The 11223-nt window shown below is 29.9% G+C and overlaps 1 protein-coding gene across 1 annotated transcript; it reads left to right on the forward strand.

Moving 5' to 3' along the window:
• The first annotated feature begins 3303 nt into the window (after positions 1-3303).
• On the forward strand, positions 3304-10200 carry LOC119687968 (leucine carboxyl methyltransferase 1). Its single transcript, XM_038102539.1, has 5 exons — positions 3304-3736; positions 3798-4118; positions 6968-7393; positions 9538-9842; positions 9920-10200. Exons 2-5 carry the CDS (start codon positions 3900-3902, stop codon positions 9954-9956), a joined length of 987 nt encoding a protein of 328 aa, XP_037958467.1. The 5' UTR covers positions 3304-3736; positions 3798-3899; the 3' UTR covers positions 9957-10200.
• Positions 10201-11223: the final 1023 nt, after the last annotated feature.

Here is an 11223-nt window from a genome sequence, read left to right on the forward strand (position 1 = left end):
AGGGAGAAAATCCATGAATGACACTCTGCACCTTTCAATGACACGCAACTAACATGTTGGTGTGTTCCCCAAAAATTTTTATGAGCATATCATTCAGCTTCTCGCCAATATGTTGTAAATGATAGTCTGTCACCCAAAAACTTGCATTCGTTATTCAAGAGCATATTTTTGCGTGGTTGCACTAACACACTTACAGAATGCGAAACACACTTACAGCGTGCGCAAATACTCTTATTCTTAAAAAATTTTGCTTGAATAACAACTATTGAAAGTGAGCACGTTCAAGTTTGGTCGCTAGAATAAATTTGAGCAAGATAGAGCGCAACTTGAATGAGATTCAAAAATGATAGTCAGCACCGCGCTTAAGAGATCATAAAAAAGATGACGAATAAGAAAGAGATAGGTAGAGAGAAATACGGAGAGAGAAATAGGGAGCGAGACGGAGAAAAGAGAGTGATAGCAAGATATGGTTAATAACTCTTTCAAATAAATTAGACGTTCAACGAAAAAGAAATAGTTTCCTGAAAAAATATACGCTCATCAAGCAAGAATTCTTCCTCTCTTAATAAGCTAGCGGTTGTTATTTAAAATCTGTATTATTCGCATTTTAATTTTTTATAGCCTTTTTTGTAAAATATGTTTAAAGGTTGTTTCTGACTTCTACACCGTTTATTCATGTATCACTTTTAGCACTTTAAGGTATATTGCAAATTAAAAAGGACTTATTGAAGTAAATTTTATTCGCAAAATTCGCAAAAATCTTAATTTCATCTTCGTTTCAGCGAAATTAAGTTGTTTTTTCCATACAAAATTCAGTTTTAAGATTAGAACTAATTTAAGGAGATTTGCATGGCTGAAATTCATTAAAGCTAATAAAACTACTGAATGCCGTCCTTCATAGTTATAATAATAAACTTTTAAAATTTCCCAAATACAAATGGCGGTTGTAGCAAGTAATTTTTAACATTCGATTTCATTTTTACGAAATTAAGCAAATTTGGCTGTCTAAACAATGAAATACATAACTTCATGTTGTTCATATTCATATATATAAGTACATATACGTAGTTCTGAACTGAAAATGTCCACTATTATATCAAATACCTAACATTTGTTAATATTGGCCTTTAATATGTTTGTCACTTTCAATTGATAATTGAAAAATTCATCAATTAAATGCATAAAGGATGTTATATTATGTTTTCATTGCAGCTAAAACTTTTTAATAGTATGTTTTCACCGCTTACTTAGTAAGTATAATAACACTTTCTCATGTAGGTGGTTTTGCTCATTATAACTGCTAATGAGGATGATTTGCCATACAAAGTGATTTAATATAAATGAGCTCATTATCAATAAATCAGCTCATTTAAAGCCAAAAATGTCGAATGCAACGTGCTTAACGAATAAACAACTCGCATTATATTGGCGCCAAATCTTAAAACAGGTCTATTGTGAATGATTTTTGAGAAAAAATAGTAAATTTCAGTCAGATGACAAAGTTTCTTCATTATTTGTAACTGTTCGAGTGTTGATGAGTAAATTAAAATATTTTAAAAAAGTAATTTTTTAATAAAATTTGTGAAAATGACGAACAGGTTAGTAATTGTGAAGAAGTCATTCGTTAATTATATATTAAGGAATGTGTAATTTCTGTATTATGTTCAGCAAAAAATGCAATGCATGAATAATCACAAAAAAAAATTATTGTAATAGTAGCAAAAAGTAATAGGACAATTGCCAGGACAATTGGAATATTCGTTAAAGTTGCAATGAAGGTTCACAATAGATCACTTATTGCTCTAGTAATATTTTTTTTTTGAAGTAGCTAAAATGTTTAGTAACTTCACAACTAGTTGCTTAGAGAGAGAAAGTAGTGTTGTTGTTTTGCGTACATTTTAGCAACTTTCTGTTTTTTGACACACGTAAATGCAGCCGAAAGCACCTTGTATTAAATACTGCTCATTTGGCATTAACTAGTGATGTTAGAAGTTTGAAAATCATGTAACGAATTTATTGAAAATCGCGTATTGCCTTCTGAAAAGCTAAAGCTTTCAAAAATGTCAAACATTTGGTCAATGCGCTGCTCGCTTTGTGTCCTCCTTATTTCACTATTTTTCTCCGTTATTATGGACAAACCCAGAAAAAATGTGTTTATATATAAATTTAAAGGCAATATAAGGCCTTTCCTTTTGTAAACATATTACAAAAGAACAACTGCTTATTTTAAAAATAACTTATGAAACAACAACACTGTTGGCTTATTTAGTCCAACCTTCTTGAAATCGCTTAACTAATAAGTAGCTCAAATCACATGGTTGCCAGTACCATAAATTCGTCTATTGGACAAGATTTTTAGAAGTACATACGAAGTTAATTATTCGTATTTCGTGTCGTCATTGTTCGTAAAAAATACTTTATTTTTTCTATTTATTATTTTATTGTAAAAAGGCATGAAAAACTATATTTTATTCACAATCATGTAAAAAAAAATATTCTCACCAATAATTGCAAAAAATTATTATTCTTGTTCGAAATCTTAACTTCAAGTTTTATTACAAGTTTTGCATATGTAACCCTAACAAAATTTCCATTTTGTCCAGAGTTGCCATGAAACGTAGTGCTTATTTTATTTGTTCTTTTGCGACGTGCTTACAAAAGAAAAGGCCAATAAATGCTTACTAATAACTTTTTTGTGTCATACATTTAATAATTTCTCTACTTGTGATTTATTTACTGATTTAGACAGTAACGCCAAGTTTTTTTTTTTAACAAAAAGTTATTCTATTGGAGCATACATGTCGAAATGTACACACCTTATATAAAACAGATAAAATCGTTGAACGGTTTAAAGTCGGTATAAAAGGTCTGTTCCACTCAAGTAAAGTACAAATTGAGAGCGGTTCACAAATAAACTGCCAAATTACGCTCTTTACACAGATTTTCAAGGGAACAGCTTTGTGTAAAGTCTGGTGATAACACCAGTGCCGCCCAGATAAACAGTACTAAAATTGAAATTTAAACCAAAACAGCTGATTCACGCATTTTCAAATTTCGCAGGCATGTGTTACTTAAAGTTACTACGAGTACCTCATAGAACAGACCTGAATTTTCTTAAAAATTTATAAAAGTGCAATTGTGAACTGTCAATTCAGTAAAAAGCAGCATAATATGTAATATCAATATTTTAAATATATTAACCTAGATTAAAATTAAAAATATCATGTGAACATAGTTAACATTTTTTTTTTTGATAAGTCAAAGAATATATAAATTTTTGTATTTTCATTTTATGTTGAAATGGAATAACTTCGTTTTAATATTATTGTGTTGGCAGTGCTAGGATAGCGGCTGGTGAGAGTTCGCTGTGCAACGAAAAAAGAAACGAAATTGAGAAATTGTGATAGAAAAAAACCATCCGCAAACTGTCAAAAGAAAATTTAGTGCGCTGAAGATTTTTGGGTACTTGAAAAAGAAGACTCTATTAAAGGGCAGTTGAGCTGCAACAGGCAATGGGCAGTAATTGGAGTTGCTTTAGAGTTTAAGTTCAAGAATTTTAAATTTTCGATAAATGCAAAAGACTAAAATAAACAGTGCGACCACACCTGAGCAAGCTTAACGCGAGGATACTGATAACCAAACAACAATCTTGTGATGCTTTATTATTTAATGAGACGCACATAAAGTAGCGAAGTGCATTAAACATAATTTTGTATAGTAGAATATTTCAGTGAAGGTTTGTGCTTAATTTGCAATCAATTAAATATGTTAATTTTCTTTTATACGTTTTGTTACAGTGCTAGTTACAGTGCTTTATAATCTAAAACACTTGTGTATTTTTACCAAATAATTCCCGATTATATTGTGTACGTGTGTAAAGTAAATTATTGTGTTTAATTATGGAATCGGCCTGTTCATTTCATCCTTGCGATGAAGCCGTTATTGCCACCAACGACGACGCCAGCGATTGCAAACGCTGTGCTGTGCGTTTAGGATACTGGAAGGATGACTATATTGGCTATTTTGTACGCAATCAGGATCGCAAGGCGCCGGAGATAAATCGTGGCTATTTTGCAAGAGTCAAGGGCGTCGAAATGTGCATAGAAAAGTTCCTGAAGGTCAGTATGTAAAATTGGTTTTTTGTTTTTGTTATCTTTTCATTGCTGTGAATGACTGAAGGTTGACTAGAGAACGTGCAAATTTGTCTAAAAATAATAAAACGAACAGCTGAGGTGTTGACACTGTGCAGGCAAGTGGGTGGTATATGGTATATGTTGGGCGGCGCACTTCCTGGTTGTAAATTTGAGTATAGCCAATGGACTGAGGGTGGCTAATTGACATTGAATATGTACATCCTGTTGCACATGATTCGTTGCAATTTTGTTGCACTTTTACAGCATATTTGATACTCAATCTATTTTGGTTTTTTGTTTGCCGTTTTTTACAAAGAGCAAATTTTCCATAAAATCCAATTTCAAATTGATTTGCACAGAAGCAGTGAACTGCTATTGCTAAAGCCTTTCCGATTAACATTTTTAATTGAATTTTCGTCAAAATGAATAGAAAGTCAAACTTTCAATAGTCAAAAAAGAAATATTAATTTCAAAATTCGTAGAAATAAAATCACTTACATGTAGGCAATTCTCCCCAATTGAACCAATTTTTCCATATTAAAGACAAACTGCAAGCCTTTTCCACTACAACGAATTGAAGCAAACTTGTAAAAACATAAAAAAATAATTATTTAAAATTATTTGATATTTAATGATAAATAGAGCAAAATCCCGAAATCCGTCACTGCGTCGTAGTTTACCAACGAATTTCAGTATTCTGAGGTACTTTTTCCACAATGCTATATCGGTTTAAAGAAAGAAAGCAGAATATCGGTTTCATCGGGTTTCAAAGTGATTACTATTTAAAATTTAAACTTTTTTTATATATATTTGATATAAATCAAAACCGATCGATTAAGTCTTTGATAGTTATGAAATGTACTAATACGTTTTTTAAAGACATGACTGTAAATTATTACAATAGGTCTGTTCCACAAGTTACTACTCGTAGTAACTTTGAGTACCACTGTGTATACACAAGTGCGTTCCACCAGCAAATCTTCGTGTAAATTTTACTTGAGTTTTATTACGAGCAGCTCGTGGAACAGACCTATTATGTAGTAGTATTATATTCAAATCTCTAACTGACTCTATTTTTATAAATAATATGCAATATATTTTTTATTACTTTTGTATCAAAACCTATAGTTTATGTGAAAGTTTGATGGAATAATCCCATTTTTATAAAAATTTTTAATATAAATTAAAATGTTATATAAATAATAGATTTTACTAAAAAAAACTTATGTGTGAACTATCACTTTATGTTAAAGATAGGTAAGTAAGTAAAACAAAAGGAACACTAAACTCCATCAATTGGTTAATAAACCATTTGAAGTCTTGTAATTTTAGTAAAAGTGTTAATGTGTTTTAGAGACAAATTTATAAAATTAAGTAAATATTAGACCCATTTCTTTGCTAGAAATGAAATTGCGTAAGTTAAAGTAATTAAGACTGGATTAGATTTTATGAATAGTGCACTGGACCCATTGTTGATTTGTCCGCATGGACCAATATAGTCGTCAAATACTATAACCCGATTATTTCTCTTCTCAATTAATAGATAACTATAACTAGTTATAACTAGTCTCGTTGAAACCAAAACCAGTCCAAAAGTATGTTTAACCAGACGTTGAAAAATAAATCACTGCTAATAGTTATGTTCTTAATACTTCTTATGATTTTATTACTCTTGTCTTAATATAATAATAGTAGTACGGTCGAAACATGCTATCAATCCATAAATAGTATGTTTAGTATTCTTGCATTTCCATGGGCGCATCAATAGTTGATAGACCGTCTTTGAGTCTTGTTTGCTTCAAATTTGTCCATTTTTTATTCACTAAACTATTGGGATAAAAGTAAAAATCATAGCTTTCGGGACGTAGTACTATAGAAACATTTGTTTCTGCATATTTAATTTTGAGATATAATTATAAATAATTATTATTCCTGCTAAACATGATTTAATAAATGGATAGTGGTATCTAATAAGCTTATTAACTGGTTTTATCCTACAGCTGGTTTATGATTTCGTTCTAATATAACACACCAAGTGAATTTGTTAATGAACTTTCACAGCAAATTAACAAAACTTCGACTTCGAACAAACAAGTCGCCAAGTACAGATTTAGGTCAGTTAACTAATGAACACCGACTCTGAGGTTCATATGACAGGGTATGAGTTTAACCATTAGTACTTGCTTTAAAGTATATTAGTACTTTAAAGTATAAATTGCATAATAAACATACAAGATGTTGGTGATTTATAGTTGTCATGGTACTGTACTGGAATTCATCTTCATGGTTTCTATTAAGAAGCTTTTCAACATTTATTTTCAGCTACTAAATATATGTTACTCGTTATTCACTAATTTCTACCACAGCAGGGTTCTCAATGGGCCCCCCTTAATACCTGTCGGGAAAAAGTCACTTTCCACGTGCAGCAAGAACTGCCCAAGCTTAATTGAATGCAGGATATAGCCAGTTGTAGATTAAAGTTATCTTGTTATTTGTTTCACCTAATAATATTGATATATATAACCAAACTTTCGGACATCTTAATGTACCTAATTTTCGGTATGGTGACCGGATACTACCTAACATCATATTTGTGTTATTGTCCTAAGTACGAATTAATAGTCTTTATAGTTGTAAATAATTGTTAGCTTCATTATCTTTTCCATCTATCTTTTCTTTTATATTTTTGTTTTCATTCGAAAAATTCGTAACGAAGAAACTATCCACATATTATGAATATATAAATATAAAACACTAGTATATCAGGTTGTCATAATTCAAAGTACATTTAACACATTTTATTCATTTATTTTTGTATTTCTATTGTCTTTCAGAAAACCAACGGGAATTGCCAAATTATAAACTTAGGCTGCGGTTTTGACACACTCTACTTTAGACTACGCGATTCAGCTCATCAAGTGAAAAATTTCATCGAACTTGATTTTCCCACAGTTACAGCACGTAAATGTTATGCTATCAAAAGGAACAAAGCGCTATTGGCTAAAATCCACGATGAAGATGGAGAAGTACGCTTGAGTCCGACTGATTTGCATGGTCCTAGTTACCATCTCATGGGTGCCGATCTTAGAAACTTAGATGAAATCGATAATAAATTTCAACAAGCTGAAATCGATTACACATTACCGACAATATTTTTGGCCGAGTGTGTTCTTGTCTATATAGAAGCGCAAAATTGTAAAAATCTTCTTAATTGGATTTCTAATAAATTCACAACAGCCGTATTTGTCAATTACGAACAGGTGAGTCCACATTTTTTACACACTTGTTTATCTAAATCAGAAACTACTAAATAAGCTCATATATTTGGTTAATTTCTAGTTCAGTAATTGGTTTTTGGTTTAAATTAATGTTTCATCTTATCTTTATCAAGATGTTTACGAAATGACGCTAATATCTGCAGATGAATTCATGCCAATTCTTGACGATTGTGCTTATTCATTATATATAATTTATTAAACATGCTATTTTTGGTCACATAATACCTTATCGAACTCAAAGTTCAGACTTATTAAAAACCTATAATAACTGTGTTTTATAGACACAAATTTACCACATATACTTCTTAAAACTAAAATTCTTTATTTTGATTGGCTCTGTGACCTACATGATGGCTGCTGTTCCTTAAAAATTCCTCCAAATCGGGTTTAAGAAAATAATTTAAATAATCTGTTAACATGGCTTTAATCTGCAGGTTTTATTTTCATCTGAAAATAAGAAATTCTCAACGGCTAAATAATGAGCACAGATGAGCTAGATAGACTGGATGCATATGGAAACTCTTGTTCCAATTCCTGTCCTTGCCAGTCACAGCCCAAGGCTGATTTATGACATTTTTTGCGACAGGCAAATACAAAGTGAGTTCATACTTTCTTAGCTGCTGTGGCAGCTACATGATTATTTTACTCCAAATGTAGAACCTCTGCCTTGGTACATAAAAACAAATCAGAAGTGTTGGTAAATATCTGTTTTAACAGATCATTAGAGTATACGGCATGGGGCCAAACTCGGCTTATTCTGTAGTATCTTCTGTGGGACATATCTATCGACGCTCGAGGAAAAGACATCACTACACCTGTTGTGTCTTGTGATGAACCTATTTGTGACCGTTGATAGCTGAATACCTCACAGTTCCTTGAAGTGTTACAAGAATATATTTTTTTCTAACTCTGAATCTCTTCTCGCAATCAAAAATGGAAGAACTGGTTTTTTTTTTTTTTGATATAAGAGTCTATTATTTTTATTATTTTTTTATACAATATATATTCACAAATAAAAAAAACTATTAAAAACATTAAAATTCCTATAAATGGAAGAACGTTCAACGTTACCAAATTGGCTTCGTTGATATACTAAAGGATTTAATCAACGTTACCGACAAGGCTTCTTCACCAAAAAAAAAACCACGTTGGTATACTGGGAAGCCAGTCAACGTTACCGATAAAGCCACATTGGTGGTATTTAGACTAATCTAAATACCTTGTTGAAATGCTGTCGTTGAATCCTCGGTGCTATCTGCTTTGGTAAGCGTTGTGTTGCGAAGTGTTCTTCAGTTCAGTTTTTGCCACCTTTTATATGCAAATCTTGTTACGGGACTTCTGGTTTCAGTACTCCTTTGTACTCTGTGTAGCACCTCTTGAATTTGTTCTTGCCTGCCAAATCATTCTATTGTCACCGAACTGATTTGTTAGTGTTCTTCTTCAATTGCAAAAACACCACAAATGATCTAGCAGTGCTCCAGTGCATTGGTTTATCAACAAAATTTCTATACTGTTCCAACGAGAAATGGTTAGTGTTATTGATAAAAAAAAAACTACACCCAAGAAAATGGCTGGTAAAAATAAATTTATTTAAAATTATTAATTAAATACATAAATTTATTGTGGTGACAGCTGAAATTAATAAAGGCGTCGCAGTATGTTATGTATATATAGCTTTTGGGTGCCCCTTTCCTTAACACATTCACCAATATTTCCGGGATTAACATTTTGTAGACACGCTCATTAATCAATGTTTACGGCTAGTGCTAACATGTTCATTCTTCTACCCACTATCACGAGAAATTGTGAAATCGAAACGACTGTTTTAGCTAGTTGAGGAGGATTTGTTCCTTCCTCCATTTCACTTAACCTAATCTAGACTATACTTCTCCTAAAATCAATCAATATTGATAAATTGTTTGGACTACAAATGATCAAACGATCGATATATTCTAGCGCATAATAGATCAATCATTTGATTAATTAAATTTTAATTATATACATAAATATGTATATACATTTATGTATATATTTATATATTATTTTATTGTTTTAAATAATTTTAAAACAAACTAAATAGACTTAAAGAGTGTAAGATAAAAATTCAATGTCTATATATCAATTAGGTAAATATGAAGGACAGATTTGGTGAAGTAATGCTGAACAATCTGCGCAGTCGTGGCTGTAGTTTAGCTGGAGTTGAGTCATGTATATCATTGGATACACAAGTTAATCGATTTTTGGAATGCGGCTGGAGTGGTAGCCGTGCATGGGATATGGTTCAAGTATATCAAAGCATCTCGCCAGCTGAACGTCATCGCATCGAAAGATTAGAAATGTTAGATGAGGGCGAACTGTTATTGCAACTATTTCAGCATTACTGCCTTGTAGTGGCTTGGATAGGTGAACTATTTCAGGACATTGAAATAACGTATGTTAAAAATTAAAACTATTTATTTTCATAAAAAAAACTTAACTTAATATTAATAATAATATTTATTGTTTTAGTGTTGAAAAGCGCATGTCTTCGCTGAACATCGATTAAAGGCTGAACAAATTTATTAATGGAGTGATGTTGATCCATTAAAATCGTCGTTATGGTTTCCATTGAATTGGTCAGATATAGTTATAGTTTTTCGAAAATAATGAAGTGGATGACGGTTTACTAATATAAATTCAAATAAATTTGAAAAAAAATTTTTTTTTGTTGGCAACTTAAATTTAAAAATATCGTAATAAAATTATTCAGTGTTAAATGTGCTTTTTTAATGAGCAGCGTCGATTTTATTTTTATATTTGTAATACCAAAATATATATTTTATATATATTTTTGTTTTTTGTTTTTGCTTATCATTATATATTAATGTGATTTTAATATTATATTTGTTATCTCTTTATGAAATTGTATATTCAAAATGAAGCTCAAAGTTATTTCTAAAGAGTTGGCATATATTTAAGATATCAATATGTTTATGAGTTGTAAACTTTATAAAACACATAACAAATAGAAAAACTATTAAAATTTAATTATTACACAAAAGTCACATATTTTCTATAATTTTATAATTAAACATTTTAATAATAGCAAAAAATAATAACAAATTGGTCATTAAATTAAACAATATATATTAAAAATTATTTTATTCTTACAATTATATCTTGTTGAAAATTATATTTATTTACCTATATTTTTTTATTGCTTTTTTTCTTGAGATTATATTAAAAATTAAAAAATTGTAAAATATATGAACAAACTAATTTGTTACCAATTTTATATAAGTTATATGGCCCTATGTTTCTAAATAAAATCATGAAATACACAGTATATATACATATGGAGATGTGTATTTATAAACTATGCATTATATATTAAAAATATTTGTGGTTATTTATATACTCGAGTTATTTTCTGTATATATAAATATTTACTTTATGCATACGTATGTATATACATCTTGTGTTGATGGTATGTCGGTGATAAAAAATTATTGATAATAAATTATTAAAAAATTACATAGTTTGAAAAACGAAGTTGCAATATTTTTTTTTATATATATGCATAGACGTATATATAAAAAATTTTTAGTATCAGTGATAAAATATTTTTGTCAGGATTTTTTTTCATATACTCATTGTTAAAAAGTTACTTAATTATTTCGAAAGAAAAAATGGTTGCAATATTTTTTTTATATAAATTTGCTTTGTTTATATTTAATTTTTAATCATTGTCTAACAATGCAAAAACTTTTTAAATTGTTATCTATTACTATTTGTTAATTATATTTATCAATATCTGAAAAATTTATTTATAT

Source organism: Teleopsis dalmanni, chromosome X (assembly GCF_002237135.1).
Source record: "Teleopsis dalmanni isolate 2A chromosome X, ASM223713v2, whole genome shotgun sequence".
Taxonomy (NCBI): domain Eukaryota; kingdom Metazoa; phylum Arthropoda; class Insecta; order Diptera; family Diopsidae; genus Teleopsis; species Teleopsis dalmanni.